General features: G+C 46.9%; 1 protein-coding gene across 2 annotated transcripts in view; it reads left to right on the top strand.

Moving 5' to 3' along the window:
• STK36 (serine/threonine kinase 36) overlaps positions 1 to 21,039 on the top strand; it is a 177,056-nt gene that overhangs the window by 119,760 nt on the left and 36,257 nt on the right. For both annotated transcript variants that reach the window (XM_068244144.1, XM_068244143.1), the window contains exons 13-18: positions 3,249 to 3,334; positions 6,535 to 6,634; positions 6,711 to 6,843; positions 17,564 to 17,664; positions 19,499 to 19,603; positions 19,682 to 19,780. In XM_068244144.1, coding sequence (XP_068100245.1) covers positions 3,249 to 3,334; positions 6,535 to 6,634; positions 6,711 to 6,843; positions 17,564 to 17,664; positions 19,499 to 19,603; positions 19,682 to 19,780 — 624 coding nt within the window. The remainder of the gene's footprint in view (positions 1 to 3,248; positions 3,335 to 6,534; positions 6,635 to 6,710; positions 6,844 to 17,563; positions 17,665 to 19,498; positions 19,604 to 19,681; positions 19,781 to 21,039) is intronic.

Below are 21,039 nucleotides of genomic sequence, written 5' to 3'. Positions count from 1 at the left end.
TCTCTCCCCTGTCCCTCAGGTTTCACTACCTGCCCCTCTGCTCTCTCCCCCTGCCCCTCTATGCTGTGTGCTGTCTTCCTGCCCCTCTGGGTTGTGTGCACGCTTCCTGCCCAAGTGTGTTCTATTCCTGCCTGCTGGGCTGTGCGCAGTTTTCCTGCCCACTGTGCTGGTTGTTCTTTTGCCTTCCTCCTACTACTTTGGGGTGTGTGATCCCTTACTCTCTTCCTGTTGCTCTTGGTGTGCTCTCTTGCTGTTTTCCTGCCGCTCTAGGCTGTGTGCTGTCTTCCTGACGCTCTGGGCTGTTTGGTCTCTTCCTGCTGCTCTGGGCTGTTTGCGATTTCCCTTCCACTCTGGGCAGTGTGCTCTCTTCCTGCAGCTCTGGGCACTGTGCTCTCTTCTTGCAGCTCGGGACTGTGTGCTCTCTTCCTGCAGCTCTGGGCATTGTGCTCTCTTCCTGCAGCTCGGGACTGTGTGCTCTCTTCCTGCAGCTTGGGACTGTGTGCTCTCTTCCTGCAGCTCAGGACTGTGTACTCTCTTCCTGCAGCTCGGGACTGTGTGTTCTCTTCCTGTAGCTCGGGACTGTGTGTTCTCTTCCTGTAGCTCGGGACTGTGTGCTCTCTTCCTGCAGCTCAGGACTGTGTGATCTCTTCCTACAGCTTGGGTCTGTGTGCTCTCTTCCTGCAGCTCGGGGCTGTGTGCTCTCTTTCTGCAGCTCGGGACTGTGCGCTCTCTTCCTGCAGATTGGGACTGTGTACTCTCTTCCTGCAGCTCAGGACTGTGTGCTCTCTTCCTGCAGCTCGGGGCTGTGTGCTCTCTTTCTCCAGCTCGGGACTTTGCGCTCTTTTCTTGCAGCTAGGGACTGTGCGCTCTCTTCCTGCAGCTCTGGTCTTTGTGCTCTCTTCCTGCAGCTCGGGACTGTGTGCTCTCTTCCTGCAGCTCAGGACTGTGTGCTTTCTTCCTGCAGCTTGGGACTGTGCGCTCTCTTCCTGCAGCTCGGGACTGTGTGCTCTCTTCCTGCAGCTCGGGGCTGTGTGCTCTCTTTCAGCAGCTCGGGACTGTGTTCTCTCTTCCTGCAGCTCGGGACTGTGTGCTCTCTTCCTGCAGCTCTGGTCTTTGTGCTCTCTTCCTGCAGCTCGGGACTGTGTGCTCTCTTCCTGCAGCTCGGGACTGTGTGCTCTCTTCCTGCAGCTTGGGACTGTGTGCTCTCTTCCTGCAGCTCGGGACTGTGTTCTCTCTTCCTGCAGCTCGGGACTGTGTGCTCTCTTCCTGCAGCTCGGGGCTGTGTGCTCTCTTTCTCCAGCTCGGGACTTTGCGCTCTCTTCCTGCAGCTAGGGACTGTGCACTCTCTTCCTGCAGCTCTGGTCTTTGTGCTCTCTTCCTGCAGCTCGGGACTGTGTGCTCTCTTCCTGCAGCTCGGGACTGTGTGCTCTCTTCCTGCAGCTTGGGACTGTGTGCTCTCGTCCTGCAGCTTGGGACTGTGTGCTCTTTTCCTGCAGCTCGGGACTGTGTGCTCTCTTCCTGCAGCTCTGGACTGTGTGTTCTCTTCCTGCAGCTCGGGGCTGTGTGCTCTCTTTCAGCAGCTCGGGACTGTGTTCTCTCTTCCTGCAGCTCGGGACTGTGTGCTCTCTTCCTGCAGCTCTGGTCTTTGTGCTCTCTTCCTGCAGCTCGGGACTGTGTGCTCTCTTCCTGCAGCTCGGGACTGTGTGCTCTCTTCCTGCAGCTTGGGACTGTGTGCTCTCTTCCTGCAGCTCGGGGCTGTGTGCTCTCGTCCTGCAGCTTGGGACTGTGTGCTCTTTTTCTACAGCTCGGGACTATGTGCTCTCTTCCTGCAGCTAGGGTCTGTGTGCTCTCATCCTGCAGCTCGGGTCTGTGTGCTCTCTTCTTGCAGCTCGGGTCTGTGTGCTCTCTTCCTGCAGCTCGGGTCTGTGTGCTCTCTTCCTGCAGCTCGGGTCTGTGTGCTCTCTTCCTGCAGCTCGGGTCTGTGTGCTCTCTTCCTGCAGCTCGGGGCTGTGTATCCTTTCCTGCAGCTCTGGACTGTCTGCTCTCTTCCTGCAGCTCGGGACTGTGTGATCTCTTCCTGCAGCTCGGGACTGTGTGATCTCTTCCTGCAGCTCGGGACTGTGTGATTTCTTCCTGCAGCAGGGACTGTGTGATCTTTTGGGCTCTTCCTGCGGCAATATGCTTTATGCTCTTTCCTGCTGCTCTGGGCTGTGTTTTCTCTTATTCACTTCCTGCCACTCTGGTCTCTGTGCTCTATTCCTGCCACTCTGTACTTTGTGCTCTTTTCCTGACGCTCTGCACTATATGCTCTCTTGCTCTCTTTTGGCCACTCTGGACTGTGTGGACTCTCTTTATTTTTTTCCACTCTGGGCTGTGTGCTCTCTTCCTGTCACTCTGAGCTGTGTGCTCTCTTCCTGCCACTCTGGACTATGTGCCCTCTTCCTGCGGCTTTGGGCTATGTGCTCTCTTCCTGCCACTCTGGGCTGTGTGCTCTCTTCCTGCCACTCTGGGCTGTGTGCTCTCTTCCTGTCAGTCTGGGCTATGTGCCCTCTTCCTGCCACTCTGGACTATGTGCCCTCTTCCTGCGGCTTTGGGCTATGTGCTCTCTTCCTGCCACTCTGGGCTGTGTGCTCTCTTCCTGTCACTCTGGGCTATGTGCCCTCTTCCTGCCACTCTGGACTGTGTGCTCTCTTCCTTCCACTTTGGGCTGTGTGCTCTCTTCCTGTCACGATGGGCTATGTGCCCTCTTCCTGCCACTCTGGACTGTGTGCTCTCTTCCTGACGGTCTGGGCTGTGTGCTCTCTTGCTCTCATCCTGCCGCTCAGCGCTATGTTCTCTCTTGCTCTCTACCTGCTGCTCTGGACTTTGTCCCCGCTTCTTGACACTCTGGACTTTGTGCCCTCTTCCAGCTGCTCTGGGCAGTGCGCTCTCTTGCTCTCTTCCTGCCACTCAGTGCTGTGTGCTCTCTTGCTCTCTTCTTGCCACTTGGGACTGTTATGCTGGGAATACACGGGTCGATTGTGGCGCTTGATTCTGCGCCCAATCGTTTTGCCCGCTCGATTCTCTTATCTTCCGCTTGTTTTTCTTTTTTCAATTAACGTCAATGGTGAGTCGAGCGGCAAAACGATTGAACTGTGATCGGACATGTCGGAAACGATCTATCTAACCATATAAATGGCTCAGAATCGAGCCGTGTATTCCCAGCATTACTTTGTACATATCATAGTTGTCTGTGGTTATGCTTCCAGAGTTCCTGGGCTACTTCCTTTCTGTTGGACCTCTTTGGCCTTCTGAAATCTTATTACTGCTTTACGCGCCATCCAGAAGCTTCTAGGTAAGTTCCTTCTGCCTGTATACCCCAAACATTGCATATTTTAAAAAGGTTTGGAACCACTTTATGGTAATGAAAAGCTTTTATTTATAGCTTACTGTCCTCCAGGCCCCCACCATGGCCGTACATGGACCCCCGCAACATATCCAACAACAGCATGTCGGATATGTTATCGTGCCTGTGCTTCCTGCCTTGTATAAACGCAGGCGGTATATGTGACGTTCCCTAGACGCCACTGTAGTTTCAGAGCATCATCTCTTGACTGAGCACTAGGAAAGCATTATTATCTTTACTATTGACACTGCAGCACCTTCACTGGCATGGACAGACAGTTATTCCCATTAACGTGTGTAACATTCTGTAGACATGGCTATAATTCCTGATCCTTAGCTCCGCTCATCAGACCTTAGTATGATTAACCACTTCACTTCTGAGGGGTTTTCCCCTTCTGTACTAGGGCAATTTTCACCTTTCAGCACCTTTTCCATTCATTCGCTAATAAATTTATCAATACTTATCACAACAAAATTATCTATATCTTGTTTTTTTCGCAACCAATTAGGCTTTGTTTGGGTGGTACATTTTGCTAAAAATTGTTTTAGTCTAAATGCATTTTAACAGAAAAAATAAAAAAAAATGGAAAAAATTCATTAGTTCTCAGTTTTCGACCATTATACTTTTAAAATAATACATGCTACCGTAATTAAAACCCACACATTTTATTTGCCCATTTTTCCTGGTTATTAAAACATTTAAAATATTTCCCTAGTACAATTTATGGTGCCAATATTTTATTTAGACATTATTTAGACATGAAGGTACATTTTTTAAGTCTTGCGTCCATCACTAATTACATTCCCGTAATTTCAAACATAACATTTATATCCCCTCTTGACATACATATTAAAAAAAAAGTTCAGTCCCTAAAGTAACTGTATTTTTTTTTATTGTCTTTTTTCTTTTATGCATATACTTGGGTAACTATGGGAGTGTGTGGGAGGTAAGGGGTTCATTTTAATGGCATATGTGTAGTATGTACAGTGGGATGTGAAAGTTTGGCCAACCTTGTTAATTGTCATGATTTTCCTGTATAAATCGTTGCTTATTCCGATAAAAAATGTCAGTAAAATATATTATATATGAGACACACACAGTGATATTTGAGAACAAAGTTTATTTGATTTACACAAAGCGTGCAATAATTGTTTAAACAAAATAAGGCAGGTGCATAAATTTGCGGACCACAAAAAAGAAATGAAATCCTCCTTTTGCAGAAAATACAGCCTCTAAATGCTTCCTGTGGTTTCCAATGAGACAATGAGAGTCTGGATTCTGGTTGAAGGTATTTTGGACCATTCCTCTTTACAAAACATCTCTAGGTTATTCAGGTTTGATGGCTTCCGAGCATAGACAGCTCTCTAACTCACACCACAGATTTTTAATTATATTTTGATCTGGGGACTGAGATGGCCATTCCAGAACATTGTACTTGTTCCTCTGCATGAATGCCTTAGTGGATTTTTAGCAGTGTTTATGGTCTTTGTCTTGTTGAAAGATCCAGCCCCAGAGCAGCTTCAGCTTTGTCACTGATTCCTGGACATTGGTCTCCAGAATCTACTTATACTGAGTGGAATTCATGCGTCCCTCAACTTTGACAAGATTCCCAGTCCCTGCACTGGCCACACAGCCCCAAAGCATGATGGAACCACCACCATATTTTACTGTAGGTAGCAGGTGTTTTTCTTGGAATGCTGTGCTGTTTTTCCTCCATGCATAACACCTCTTGTTGCGCCCACATAACTCAATTTTAGTTTCATCAGTCCACAGTACCTTATTTCAAAATGAAGCTGGCTTGTCCAAATGTGCTTTAGCATACCTCAAGCGGCTCTGTTTGTGCTGTGGGCGGAGAAAAGGCTTCCTCTGCATCACTCTTGCATACAGCATCTCTTTGTGTAAAGTGCGCCGAATGGTTGAATGATGCACAGTAACTCCATCTGCAGCAAGATTATGTTGTAGGTCTTTGGTGCTGGTCTGTGGGTTGACTCTGACTGTTCTCACATTCGTCGCTTCTGTATATCCGAGATTTTTCTTGGTCCGCCACTTCGAGCCTTAACTTGAACTGAGCCTGTGGTCTTCCATTTCCTCAATATGTTCCTAACTGTGGAAACAGAAAGCTGAAATATCTGAGACAGCTTTCTGTATCCTTCCCCTAAACCATGATGGTGAACAATATTTGTCTTCAGGTCATTTGAGAGTTGTTTTAAGACCCCCATGCTCTATTCCTCAGAGAGAATTAAAACAGGGAGGGACTTATAAATAACCCCCTTAAATACTCTTTTTCATAATTGGATTCACCTGTGTATGTAGGCCAGGGGTCACTGAGCTTACCAAGCCAATTTGAGTTCCAATAATTAGTTCTAAATGTTTTGGAATCAATAAAATGACAACAGTGCCCAAATTTATGCACCTGCCTAATTGTATTTAGATAATTATTGCACACTTTCTGTAAATCCAATAAACTTCGTTTCACTTCTGAAATATCACTGTGTGTGTCTCCTATATGATATATTTAACGAACATTTTTTATCGTATCAACCAGTGATTTATACAGGAAAATCATGGTAATTAACAAGGTTGCCCAAACTTTCGCATCCCACTGTATACGTCTTTTTAATTAAAAAAAATGTATGCAGGTATAATTTTACTATTTGGCCACAAGATGTCCTTGCGCATAATCTTCCTGCAAGTACTATTAGTATGCTAACCGGTAGTTATGCGTGGCTGTGTAGCTTTCAGTATTGCAATGACCGCATGCATCTCACTGATGCCGCCAATCATTGACACGGGGACTTAGATCAATGAATGGGAACAGCGTTCTCCCCTCTAAAGGGCAGTGACGAGTACCCGCGCGGCAGCTAGAGGTGGCCACCCGCCGCAATAGACTATTATCTACCTCCCTGAGCAGGAGCTGAAGTCCTGCGGGACGTATATAATCTGTCTCAAACCACATAAGTGGTTAATATTGCCATTGTACAGAAGACCACAGAGCCATTTATTGGCACTGATGGACTGTTATTCCCAGTAGAGTGTGTGACAGCTCATAGACAGAGCTCATTAGGTGTTGGGGTACTGAATTATCCCTTTTCTCCCTGTATGTTGCTGATGCTCCTCCCATTGTAGTGACTTGTGCTGTTGTTGTGCAGTGCTCTGCAGAGCTGTGTTGCGGATTTCCTGGAGATTCTGCGTACCCTCCTTTCCTTTCCCTCTGGTGATGAGGATGTGCTGCTGGAGCATTGCTTGCAGGTAATGTCTGTCACCGTGGTCCGTCGGGAGCTTTGATGGTGGCATGTTTTCTTACTGTCCCTTCTCTGTACTCTAGTGTTTGGTGTGTCTGTGTGACAGCACCAGTATCACAGCTCCCTCAGAATGTTCCAAGCTGTGTGAAAGTCTTCTGTCTGACTACAAAGACGTACTGGACAACATTTTGGAGAGAATGCTGAGACTTGGCAAAGGTATGAGCTCCAAACCTCTGTGTGCAGTATGACCTCTTGCAGGAAAAAGTGTACAAAGGTGTGACCTGCCACATTACCTACATGGCCTCTTCCAGAGCAGAGTGTGCAGAGGTGTGACCTGCCACATTACCTACATGGCCTCTTCCAGAGCAGAGTGTGCAGAGGTGTGACCTGCCACATTACCTACATGGTCTCTTCCAGGGGAGAGTGTGCAGAGGTGTGACCTGCCACATTACCTACATGGTCTCTTCCAGGGAAGAGTGTGCAGAGGTGTGACCTGCCACATTACCTACATGGTCTCTTCCAGGGGAGAGTGTGCAGAGGTGTGACCTGCCACATTACCTACATGGTCTCTTCCAGGGAAGAGTGTGCAGAGGTGTGACCTGCCACATTACCTACATGGTCTCTTCCAGGGCAGAGTATGCAGAGGTGTGACCTGCCACATTACCTACATGGTCTCTTCCAGGGGAGAGTGTGCAGAGGTGTGACCTGCCACATTACCTACATGGTCTCTTCCAGGGAAGAGTGTGCAGAGGTGTGACCTGCCACATTACCTACATGGTCTCTTCCAGGGAAGAGTGTGCAGAGGTGTGACCTGCCACATTACCTACATTACCTCTTCCAGGGCAGAGTATGCAGAGGTGTGACCTGCCACATTACCTACATGGCCTCTTCCAGGGAAGAGTGTGTAGAGGTGTGACCTGCCACATTACCTACATGGTCTCTTCCAGGGAAGAGTGTGCAGAGGTGTGACCTGCCACATTACCTACATGGTCTCTTCCAGGGAAGAGTGTGCAGAGGTGTGACCTGCCACATTACCTACATGGTCTCTTCCAGGGAGGAGTGCAAAGAGGTGTGACTTGCCATATTATCTAACTGGCCTCTTCCAGGGAAAAGTGCACAAAGGTGTGACCTGCCACATTGCCTACATGGCCTCTTCCAGGGAAGTGTGTAGAGGTGTGACCTGCCACATTATCTACATAGCCTCTTCCAGGGAAGAGTGTGCAGAGAAATTACCCACCTAACTTTGCTGCATGGACTCTTACAATGCCGAGTGAGCAGAGGTAGGACCTGCTACACTTGTTGAATGGCACAAATCCAATTTTCCAGGACGTCTCAGGACAGCAACCCTGAGACTTGTCTCCCTCCATACACAATTGGACAGGACGCTAGTTAAAACAATTAACATAATTGGATTAGGCAGGCATCGCATATATAAGGCAGCATTCCCTAATGCTGGGAATACAGGGTTAGATAGTTGCGCTGGATCAAGCCGCTGGCTCGATCCCGGCACATCTCCGCTCGTCCCCGCCGCCGCCTGGATCGATCCCCGCTCGTCCCCCGCGGGCGCTCCTTATTTTCTGCTCGTTTTCTGCCCATTGTCCGCCCGCAGGGATGGAGCGGGGAATCGAGCGCCTCGCTGATCGGACCTGTCGGAAATGATCAATCGAGCCATCAGCGGCTCGATTGATAAGAAACTATCTGACCATGTATTCCCAGCATTACCCTCCTCAGTTATTTTCCTGTCTGGCAGGAAGCTGGTTCGTTGGAGGGGCTGGCTATCCATGAGGAAGCTTCAGGAGCCGTGGCTGCCATGTGTCCCTGAGCTGCGCCGGTCAGTCTGAACCAGCGCGGGTGCTGGTAGTCCACATCTGCCTCTCCCCACCTAGTTTGCTACTCCCTGGAGCGACTTCCGCCAGAGGGAAGCGTGCGGGTCATGTGACTGGCATATTACGTGACCGGAGTCGGAAGCAGGAAGTCCACAGGAGCTCGGCATGCGTTCCACCATTTTTGTTCGCCGCATAGAGAGCTAGTCGGATCTGGCAGTGGCGCCTGGAAGGTAATTAATTTTGAATATAATAATTAGTTGGACGGAGGTCCTTGCAGTGACTTATTTTATGTGTTTTTTTTCCTGCTCAGTCATTTGATTGCTGACATGGAAATGTCCGTAAGGCTCTTGTTCCCAGGGCTCTGAGGAGACAAGCTCCACTCCCTCTCTGGTAGAAACTGTGCAATGTGTAATAATCGTATGCAATCGTCAGCAAAACACCTTTGTCAATCCTGCACTGAAAAAGTTGTTAAAGATGAATCGCCTACTTTGTTAAAAAATTTAATGGGGTGGATGAAGTCAGAGATGTCATCTGCTATTGAAGAAATTAAAAAATCTGCCATTTCGCCTGCCGTCCCCTCGGCCACCCCTGCTTTAACCCTATCCTCTGGTGCACCTATTGCTGGTACTTCCCAGTCACCTGATAGACCACCCAAGAGAAGGAGGGTTGATTCAGAAAAGTCTAAGATGTCTGAGGGTGAAGTAGATATTTCTTCTTTGGAAGAATTGCCTCAATTTGAAGTAGAAGCATCTGAGGATAAAAGTGTTAAACTGATGAAATTTGCTTTCTCTAATGATTTTATGAAATAATTGATTGAAGCTATACATAGTGCTATGGGCATCACTAAGGAGCAAAAGACTTTGACACCCCTTGACCAAATGTATGAAAGTCTTTTTGATCCTCAAACATCATTTATTCCAGTGCATTGCAGTCTAAAAGATATTATTAAAAGGAATGGGATAATCCAGAAAGAAGGGCGTTCTGGCCAAAATCTTTAGCAAAGATATATCCTTATAGTCCGGAGGGGACATGCTCCTAAACTGGATCCAGCTTTGTCCAGGATTTCCAGAAGGTCTGAACTTCAATTTAAAGACTTCGGCAACCTGAAAGACCCCATAGATAAAAAGATAGACAATATATTAAAACGGGGTTGGGAAGCTATCACGTTAAATTTCAAACCCTCTATAGCTTCTACTGCAGTTTCCAGATCCCTAAAAAATTTGGTTAACTGATTTACAGACACAGATTGCATCTGGAGTCCCTAGGGAAGAAATTATTAACTCTTTTCCAAAGATTCTACATGCTACTAACTATTTGACCGATGCTGCGGACATTTCAGTTCGTCTTACCGCCAGAGCCTCTGCGTTAGTAATACGGCCAGACGTGGTATCTGGGTTAAGACATGGCAAGGGGACACCTCATCGAAATCAAAATTGTGCGGGGTGCCCTGCTAAGGCAATCTTCTTTTCGGCTCAAAATTAGACGAGATAATAGAAAGGTCCTCAGACAGGAAAAATAACTTTCTTACAAACCGTTCCTTTCGTGACCCAGGTGAAACGGAAAATAAAATATTCCCCAAAATAAAATGGCCCTCTAATAGAACACAGCGTTCTAAACCCGGTCTTCCGTATACCCCCTCCAATCAACAGTCTAAGCAATGACGCCAGGATTCCTGTGGGGGGCAGAGTGTCTCACTTCTTGGAACAATGGCAAGAAGAGTTTCAGAACAAATGGCTTCTAGACATCATTCTCCAGGGTTACAAGTTGGCATTTGCATCTCCCCCTCCAAGCCAATTCTTAAAGACTTCACTCCCCCCCAAGAGATCACAACCAATCTCAAGCCTTACAGGACAAAGTTGCATCCCTCATCAGCAAAAAGGTTATTTGCCAGGTTCCAAGGTGTCAGGAAAGACAGGGATTCTACTCCCTAGTGTTTCTGGTGAAAAAATCTCAGGTAAACTACAGATTCATCCTCAATCTAAAACGACTAAACAAAGCTGTCCGGTACAGAAAATTTCGGATGGACAACATCCGTTCAGTTTTGAATCTTCTTCAGGGAAATTTGTTTTCTAGCATCACTGGATCTAAAAGATGCTTATCTACATCTGCCAATACATAGCTCTCAATGGTACCTGAGGTTCGCTGTAGTGTTGCAAGGAGAGGTAAGACATTTTCAGTTCAATGCTTTCCCTTTTGGTATATCCTCTGCTCCTTGACTCTTTACCAAAGTTATGGCAGAAGTTTTGTCAATTCTAATGCTGGATACACACCATGCATTTCCGCGTCGAATGCGTCCGTCGATACGCGTCGATTCGATTATTTCCAAACATTTCTGAACGAATTTCGATGATTTTTAGGTCGATTGCCATGTAAAGTATGGCAAATCGACCTAACGATCCATCGAAGCTTGAATCGTACATGTCGGAAATAATCGAATCAATGCGTATCGACGGACGCATCGAACGCGGAAACGCATGGTGTGTATCCAGCATTAGACTTAGATCTATTCAAGTCATTTCCTGGATGATTTACTTATCTGGGGATCCTCTTTTAGCACAGTAAATCTCCAGGTGGAGTTGACGCTTTATTTTCTGCAGAGTTTGGGGTGGTTAATTAACTGGGGAAAGTCATCCCTACTCCCCAAGCAGTACATGGAGTTCCAGTAAAAAACTGTTTCTTCCATCACGAAAATGTTTGTTGCTTTTAAATTCTGTTTCTTCTTTTTAGCGCTCAACCACCATATCCCTGAGAAAAGCTATGGCTCTATTGGGTACCCTGACAGCATCCTTTCCTGCAGTACAGTGGGGTCAGCTCCAATCCAGGACTTTGCAAAAGTGGATTCTATCAAAATGGGACAAGCGACAAACCTCCTTGGACAAGAGAGTGATAATTCCCTGGAGTGTCAAACAATCTCTGGACTGGTGGTTAGATCACGATCATCTATGTACAGGAAATCTCTGGGACTTTCCTCAAATGACAGTAATCACAACAGATGCAAGTTCTTGGGGATGGGGAGCTTACCTGGGAAAGTTACCAGCACAAGGTCAGCGGTCAAAACAGAATCGAGACAAGCCCTCAAACTACAGAGAATTGAGGGCTGTTTGGGAAGCTCTTCAATCATTCAGCCTGCTTATCCACCAACATCACGTTGCAATCAGGACGGACAGCAGCACAGTGGTGGCCTATCTGAATCGTCAGGGAGGTACAAGAAGCAGATCGCTATGGGTTCTAACCTCAAAGATCCTGTTCTGGGCAGAAAGAAGTCTAAAGTCCTTGAAAGCAATTCACCTAAAAGGGACTCTGAATTACATTGCAGATTATCTAAGCAGAACGAATGTCTATCAGGACGAATGGTCCCTAAACCACCAGGTCTTCAGTCAAATAACACGTCTCTGGGGAGTCCCAGAATTGGACTTGTTTGCAAGGAAGTGCAATGCCAAATGTCCACTGTTCTGCTCCCTGTGTGCCCAGGATAATCCCTAGGCACTAGATGCCTTCTCGATCAGTTGGAGCAATCATCGACTCTACCTCTTTCCTCCTTTGGGACTGATTCCAAAAGTACTGAACAAGATTCACCGAGACCAGGCCCGAGCAATCTTGATTGTTTCATTTTGGCCCAAGAGACCCTGGTTTGCTTTACTGCAGAGTTTATCTCCAGATCATCTGATCGTAACAGATCGTCCAGACTTGCTGAGTCAGGGTCCAATTGTACAACACAATCCAGGTATTCTTCACCTTTCTGCTTGGAACCTGAATGGGAGTTATTAAAGAAGAAAGGCTTCTCAATCAGGTTATCTGAAACACTTATCCAAAGCAGGAAGAAGGTAACAAGGCAAATTTATACCAAGGCCTGGAACATCTACAACAACTGGTGTTGGCTAAACTCCAGTGATCCCGAGCTCTCTACCTCAGTGCTTGAATTTTTGCAGGGGGGGTCCAAAAAAGGTCTCAGCGCAAAGTACTCTGAAAGTTCAGGTTTCCGCAATTAGCGTATTTATGGAAAGAAGGTTGGCTGAAGAAGGATATATTGTTCGTTTCTTCAGAGCCCTAAAGAGACTAAGACCTACAGTACACATTAAGGTACCAACATGGGAGTTGAACACAGTCTTGCAGGCTTTATGTAAACCTCCTTTCGAACCTATCTCTGAAATTTCAGAAAAATATCTTACCTTAAAAACTGTTTTTCTTCTGGCAATAACTTCGGCCAGAAGGGTGGGAGAATTCAGAATCAGAATCAGAATCAACTTTATTCGCCAAGTACGACAGGAGCCGCACCTGGAATTTTTTGTGGACACAACGGCAATTGGCTTAACAGCAACAACTTGGTGAAAAGAAGATAAACAGATGATATCTACATACACACTACAACAGTTTGACGGTCAATAGCAGCAGTTGGCAAACAGCACATGGTACAGATCTTAGCTACAGAGACACCCTGACGTCAATTTAACAGGTAGCAGCAGTTCATAGATCAGATGGGCAGGACTATCTTATGTACAACATACAACATACATTTGTACGGTGGCATGTGGTGCAGCGTGGCCAGCTGGAGATAGTTCCTTCCGTGCTCGTATTCCGCACGGGGGTGGCAGAGGAAGATTAGGGGATGTCGGTTGGGAGAGTGCATGAATTAAGTAGGGCAACCGCTTGGGGAAAGAAGGTGTTTTTATGCCTCGTGGTTTTAGTGAGGATGGACCTATAACGGCGACCTAGAGGAAGGGGGACGAAGAAGCAACTGCCCGGGTGGGAGGGGTCTTGAGTGATCTTGTTTGCCCTGGACCTCATTCTTGATGATTGAAGGATGTCCAGGGGTGGCAGGGGTGACCCGATGATCCTCTCAGCAGCACTGATTACCCTTTGGAGTTTGTGCTTGTCCCTTGCATTAGCCCTGGAGTACCAGACAATGATGGAGGAGCAAAGGACAGACTCGATGGTGGCAGAGTAGAAGCTGATCATTAGCTCCTGCGACATCCCGAACTTCTTCAGCTGCCTGAGAAAGAACAGTCTCTGCTGGGCTTTCCTTTGAATTACGGAGGTGTTTACATCCCACTTCAGATTGTCCGTGATGGAGGTACCAAGGAACCGAGCGCTGTGTACTCTTGAGACCTCGGTACCATCAATGGAGACCGGATTGGGAGCCGGAGCGTTTCTTCTGAAGTCTACAATTAGTTCCACAGTTTTTGCTGTATTTAATACGAGTTTGTTTTCCTTACACCACCCGAGGATTCGCTCAATCTCCTTGCGATAATCGAGCTCACCGTTTTTATCTATGAGGCCTATTATAGTGGTGTCATCCGCAAACTTGATGACCTTGACAGAGTCAGCGGATGAGGTACAGCTGTTTGTGTACAGTGAAAAGAGAATCGGGGACAGCACACATCCTTGCGGGGCACCGGTGTTGGTGATTCTGGCACTGGAAGAGCAGCCGCCGATCTTGACTAACTGTGACCTGTTCGTAAGGAAATCCTTGATCCAGGCGCACAGATTAGGGTCAACGCCAAGTCGTGCTAGGTTGTCATACAGGATGGTCGGACAGATGGTGTTAAAAGCGGAGCTGAAATCCAGAAGCAGGATCCTGGCGTAGGAGTTGGGTTTATCCAGATGTTTCATGACGTGTGCTAGACTGATGTTGATGGCGTCCTCCACGGACCGGTTTGGCCTGTATGCAAATTGCAGGGGATCTGTTTTGGTGGCGGTGTACCCCTTTAGATAGGGGAGGACCAGTCTTTCAAAGGTTTTCATGATGATCGGAGAATTGCAAGCACTATCAATCAATGAACCACACTGTGTTATTTTGGAAGATCGAATTACTCTTCGTTTGGATATCTCTTTCCTACCAAAAATTGTATCCAAGTTTTCCATAGGTCTCAGGAGATCTTTTTACCAATTTTTTTTTTTTTTGCAATAATCTATCTAATCAAAAGGAAGAAAAATTGCACTGTCTAGATGTGAGAAAGTGTCTACTAGAATATCTTCAGCGATCCAAATCTTGGCGGAAGTCCAATGCTTTATTGGTTCTCAATGCTGGAAAATGCCGTGGAAAGCAGGCCTCTAAAGCGACCATAGCAAGATGGATCAGACAGGCCATTTCTTTATCTTACTTGCACCAGGGCAAGCAGTTATCAGGACCAGTGAAGGTTCATTCAACCAGAGCAGTTTCTACTTCCTGGGCAGCAGGAGCTACTATTGAGCAAATCTGTAAAGCGGCAACCTGGTCAAGCCACAATACCCTAGTTAAAGATTATAGACTTGATTTATCATCTAAATCATCTAACTCTGACTTATGTTTTGGTAGAAGAGCAGGGCCGGATTTGTACTTTTCACCGCCCAAGGCCCACTATCAAAAACCGCGCCCCAACCCCCTCCCAGCAGCATTACAGGTGCCGGTGTTCCGAATGCCTCCGAATGGAACTCAGATTTAAACTGTTGCGCATGTGTGTGTGTCGGGGGGAGATATTTAATAACCCTGTCACTGCTTCTGTGCATTCTCCAGCTACTTTCTCCTTCAGTCAGGTGGATATAACTGGAGAGCTGCAACACAACATGAAGGGCAACGCACAAAGGCAGCGGCAAGGGTGAGTTAAACCCCTCCTGCTGCCATGCACAACTATGAGATCTGTTTGTTTTCTGTTATTTGAGATCTGGTCAGAAGCATTCAGAACACCAGTACCAATCAGAACACTCATCCCTACTCCCAACAAAGGAAAACAATGAGCTTTAGTTAGTGTGATTTTGAAGCATACCTGAGATGGGAAAATATCTATTTTACTTACCTGGGGCTTCTTTCAGCCCCCACCGTAGCCTTACAGATCCCTTTGTTGTGTCACTATCCCCCTCTGAAAGATTGCCAGTCGTGGGCTACAGCGCATGCATCTCCTTGTTTGTGCTCCCATGGCTGGCAGCATTCTGCTCATGCACAGAATGATCCAGACTGAATAGACGCACAGCCTGGGTCGCATGCGCAGTAGCCCATGACTGGTCTAGCGGGCGAGCTTGTGGAAGGAGACAGCGGGACAAAGAAATGGACCAGAAGGACCTGTAAGGCTACAAGGGGTTGGAAGAAACCCCAAGTAAAATAGAGCTTTTCCCCCCTGTTTAAAGACAAAAAGCCACTACCCTCCCAGCACTCACACATGCCATGCACGGGGTTCTTGCAGCTTAATGGGTATGCACAGCAGCTGCATCCCGGAATGTAGTGAGCATGCGCAGTTTGGCCACTCTCGGCTGTGGCTGCTGTGTGTACAGCTGAGTAGAAGGGTGATATCACAGGGCATGGAGTGGGTAGAGCATTAGAGGGCCACAGTGCCCCAACAGAGGGGACTACAGCAAATCAGAGTATGGGGAATAGTAAGATTCCCTCAGGGTGGGGGGAAGGGGAGAAGAGACAGTAAACATCACTAGGATAAATAGTGTTATTTTAACATGCAGAAGAAGAAGTTCTGTTCACTTACAGCTGGCTGCAGAAGGAAACACCTGAAAGCTGGAGGGATGTGCACAGCGCTGGCAGCAGAGAAACTTTTTTTCAATAGAGGCTCTGACCCTGCACACTGGGGCACTGGGGGATGTAACCATCAGCCCCAGCGGCACCGCGAGACTCCCATCCACTACACACTCCTGTGAGCCAGGAGCTGTTGTCACATGGTGTAATCACGGGGCTAGGAGATCCGCCTCTTGCCCACCACACCACTAGAAGGCAGCTGGACTGGCTGGGACTCGAGCGAGAGTCAGCTTGCAGGCTCTCTTACTCGCTCTGCTCCAGCCTCCAGCTTTACTTCATGCCACACACATACTCCTTGTAGCCGGGAATCGCAGCCGCCCCCACCTGACCTGCTGCTCACATGACAGTCACAGAGCAAAGCGGGGCGGGCGGCTGCGGACTTGATAAGGCAGAGCGAGCGGCTTACGGGCGCATCATATTTATGAAGGGTGACAGGTGCAGTTAACCTGTCACCCGCCCCACGAACTTTAAGTAATTTTTCCGCCCTAGTCCTGGGCTTTGGGTGCCTTCCCACAAATCCGGCCCTGTAGAAGAGTGTTGCAGGCTGCAATCTCTTCCTAATTGTATCTTGTTTATTTTCTCAGGGTTGCTGTCCTGAGACGTCCTGGAAAGACAAACTTACTTGTGGTAATGTCTTATGCAGGAGTCGGAAGGATAGCACCCAAACAACCCACCCGGATGTCTTGTAATTATTACAATTATTTGAAGCATCATTCTGTGTGGAGTCTATTTTATTACTGAGGAGGGTAAGGGAATGCTGCCTTATATATGCGATGCCTGCCTAATCCAATTATGTTAATTGTTTTAACTAGCGTCCTGTCCAATTGTGTATGGAGGGAGACAAGTCTCAGGGTTGCTGTCCTGAGACGTCCTGGAAAATTGGATTTGTGCCATTCAACAAGTGTAGCAGGTCCTACCTCTGCTCACTCGGCATTGTAAGAGTCCATGCAGCAAAGTTAGGTGGGTAATTTCTCTGCACACTCTTCCCTGGAAGAGGCTATGTAGATAATGTGGCAGGTCACACCTCTACACACTTCCCTGGAAGAGGCCATGTAGGCAATGTGGCAGGTCACACCTTTGTGCACTTTTCCCTGGAAGAGGCCAGTTAGATAATATGGCAAGTCACACCTCTTTGCACTCCTCCCTGGAAGAGACCATGTAGGTAATGTGGCAGGTCACACCTCTGCACACTCTTCCCTGGAAGAGACCATGTAGGTAATGTGGCAGGTCACACCTCTGCACACTCTTCCCTGGAAGAGACCATGTAGGTAATGTGGCAGGTCACACCTCTGCACACTCTTCCCTGGAAGAGACCATGTAGGTAATGTGGCAGGTCACACCTCTGCACACTCTTCCCTGGAAGAGGCCATGTAGGTAATGTGGCAGGTCACACCTCTGCATACTCTGCCCTGGAAGAGGTAATGTAGGTAATGTGGCAGGTCACACCTCTGCACACTCTTCCCTGGAAGAGACCATGTAGGTAATGTGGCAGGTCACACCTCTGCACCACAAGTAAGCTTGTCTTTCTCTCCTCTGTACAGGTGACAGTCTGTGCTGTGCGGTGTTGCGTCAGTGGACAGAGCACTTCTAACTCTCTCTCTCTCCTTTGTAGGTGCGTCCAGAGATGATGACTGGCTTAACCTCTACAGTGAGGTTCTGGCTGCTCTGTGTGATGTTCCGGTTTCCACCCCACAGCGTTTTCTGAAGGAAAAGGTCTGTCTTGTTCTTTTAAGTTGTCTGCGATGTAAGAGAGTGTGGCCCCAGACACTGAGAGGAGTCTTTTTTCGCTATTACTCTTCTAGGGACACATAATGAGTCTCATCAGAGAACTTTAAGATGAGCAACTATGAGAACAGTAATTATATGGACTATAATTTGTAGAGCTCCTCCTTGGTAGAGGGTCTTTAGTTCGAGTTTCCTAGTTCCCCCTCAGAAACCGCTTTAGACATATAAGCGCTCCTCCTGGGAACAAGCTCTGGAGAGGTAATAGTTACTCCCAGGAGCAGGCTCAGAGGAGGTGTGAGTTTCTCCCAGGAACAGGCCTAGAGTGGTAAAGATTCTCCCAAGTATTGGTTCTGGATTAGTAAATGTTTCTCCCAGGTGCAGGCAGGAGACATTTTCCTAAGAGCAGGCTCTGGAGGGGTAGGAGTTTCTCCTGAGAACACACTCTGGAGGTGTAAGAGTTTCTTTCATGTGTAAAGGCTCCTCCTGGGAACAGGCTCTGGAGGGGTAAGAGTTTCTTACATTTTTAGGCAGTGAAAGCTCCTCCTGGGAACAGGCTCTGAAGGAGTAAAGGTGGCCATACACTGGTCGATTTGCCATCAGATCGACCAACAGATAGATCCCTCTCTGATCGAATCTGATCAGAGAGGGATTGTATGGCTGCCTTTACTGCAAACAAATTGTGAATCGATTTCAGCATGAAAGAGGCCGAAACGCACGACATCAGACAGTGCATAGAGTGCACTGTCTGATGTTCACACTGCATGCCTTCCAGAACATTGCGGTCCGGGAATGCATGCTGCACGCATTTTTTGCAAAAACAAGCGGCTGTCCCATTCACTTTTCAGTGATGGGATCAGCCACGCAACGCATACGAACGCAGATGGCCTGCGTTCGCATGCGTTGCATTCCGCACGCATGGCCGTCCGCGTTTGTAATGTGAACGGGGCCTAAAGGGTTACTGAGAACTAGTGATGGTCAAGTAGCTGCAAATAACTTCAAGTTGATGTAAATGTATGCACATTTTTATGCAAAAGTATGCAGCTTGAAAATGAACCAATCAAATCCGGCTGAGGTAAAATCCGATTGGTTCATTTTCAGGCTGCATAAATTTGCATCAAATCGAAGTTATTTGCATCTACACTTGACCATCACTACTGAGAACCTTGCTTTTCAGTGTCTGAAAGGTCTGTCCTGCCTGGGAACTTCCCAGAAGGTGTGTCAGATTGGCTTTACTAATCCCTGATAACATATTCCAAATGCTTAGAAAAAACATGAAAATTATGAATTTTAGAGTCGCTCTGGGGTCACTGACCCTTGTAAAAGCAGCTGTGTGAAGAGAATCAGTCCCTCTACTTTACTTTCTGGCAGAGGTGTGAATAGTTGCCTTTATCCACCGATGCCTGGAGACAGTAGGTTTAATGCTTGGTACACACCATACAATTTTCTGGCAGATTTACCTACCAGATCGATTCATTCCAACATGTCCGATCTGAATTTCAATTTATTTTTCAATTTTCCAATCGTTTTTTTCTATCTTTTTTTTTTTTTTATATAAAAAAAAAAGATTAAAAAAAAGATTGGAAAATTGATAAAACGATCGAACTTCAGATCGGACATGTTGGAAATAATCGATCTGGCAGGTAAATCTGCCAGAAAATTGTATGGTGTGTACCTAGCATACGCCAGACCTGGTTTTATGAGTTTTCGTCAACTAATCCAAGATGGATGGCTGGGGTAAACAGATGTTATTTGTGATCAGCTTGGGACAGAGTTGCTAAAAGCTAATTAACTCTGTAATGGGGTCCTTGTCTTTGTCTTGTAGGTGTCTCTATATATCTCAGAGAAGTACCTCGTGGAATCTTGGTCTCTATTCTCCAGCCTTATGGGAACATTACCCCCCTCCCCCACCATTATCAGCCAGCTGAAGGTAATATTGTTTATTTTTTTCTTAGTTTCCATAGATTTCCTCTGGGGCTGTGTGATGACTTGTGATGTCATGTTGCAGGTTCTCTATGCTTGTTGTCATGTTAGCATTGAGGTCTGCCACCTGGTGGTCAGTAACAGTTCTGGACTGCAGCCTGTCCTGTCCTATCTGCTGGGAGAGGTAAGTTGCATTGGGTGGAGCTAAGGTAGGAAGTGTGATAAATGCTGCATGTAATATATGCAATGTGTGATAAGTAAATAGAGCAGAGATCGATTTTTCTTTCTTTAAATAAAGCCAAATAATTGCAAATACTTTGTTTTAAGAAGGCTAAAACTGGACCTTCAATCATTGTTATTAAATTGCAAAAGCGTTGCACGGAGCATTTTTGGAGCACTGTAACAAGTATAGAAAAGCAAAAGCGCTGTGAAAATCGCTATTACATTTCTGGTGCTTTTTGGTGTGAAACAGCCCTTAGGCCCGGGGGCCCGCTAGAGCTGTGATCACCCTGTAAGTGTGGTTCCACTGGAGCGAAAACACTGCATGCAATCGGAAAACCACTTGTAGTGTCTCCAGTCCTGAAGGTGTCTGCTAATGATACAGTCTTGATTGTATAATTTTCCCACTTCTGTTTAAAATGAGGGACTACCTGAAGTATCCCAATGAAGTATATTCCCTCCGTTTACCCTTCTACTACATAGATTTAGTAAGATTTTACAATCATTAGTGGGCACCTTTAGTGTTTTTCTGGATGTTCTAATTAAAGGGACTCCGAGCACCTCTTGTAGGCATGCCTTTAAAGTGGACCCAAATTAAAAATACAAGATTTCAGAACTAAAATCTATTTTCTAAATTATAATAATAAATAGCAGCCTTTTTTCAGCTGCATGATGACAAATATAACATATTTTACATTTATTGGAGGAACCCCTCCCTTCCTTTCAAATTGCCGGGACAAAATCCGGCAAACTGGTGAAGTAGGGGGTGTCCGGCAAGCCAGGCGACTTCCAACAAAGTTGTGCTATGACCCCTCTGAAGGAGCCTCTTGCAATGGCCACGCGTGTCACTTCCTTTTCCTGCTTCATTCAGTAATGCACTTCTCTAACAGAGAAGACAGGGGTGACCCGGAAGTTATAACATAGCCAAGATGGCAGCCGTGATTTTTAAATTGAAATCGAATGAAAACTATTTGGTGTAGAACGGTGATTCAGGCATCAAATGAAAGAGGAGAGCACAAGCTACAGAAAGGTATGCATACTTTGCAGTACTGGTCGGAGTCTTAAAGGCATGCCCATAAGAGGTGCTCAGAGTCCCTTTAAAGGACTTACGAGGTGAACTGGCCCCAAAAAGTTAAATACCTGTATGAAATATCAATGCACGGAGGGCGCAGTCCGCGCCCTCCGTGCCGTTCCGCCGGGTCCCCGCATCTCAATGTGCCCCCC

This window comes from Hyperolius riggenbachi, chromosome 7, assembly GCF_040937935.1.
Source record: "Hyperolius riggenbachi isolate aHypRig1 chromosome 7, aHypRig1.pri, whole genome shotgun sequence".
NCBI lineage: Eukaryota > Metazoa > Chordata > Amphibia > Anura > Hyperoliidae > Hyperolius > Hyperolius riggenbachi.
Note: the sequence above shows the minus strand (reverse complement) of the source record. Positions and strands in the feature narration are given on the sequence as shown.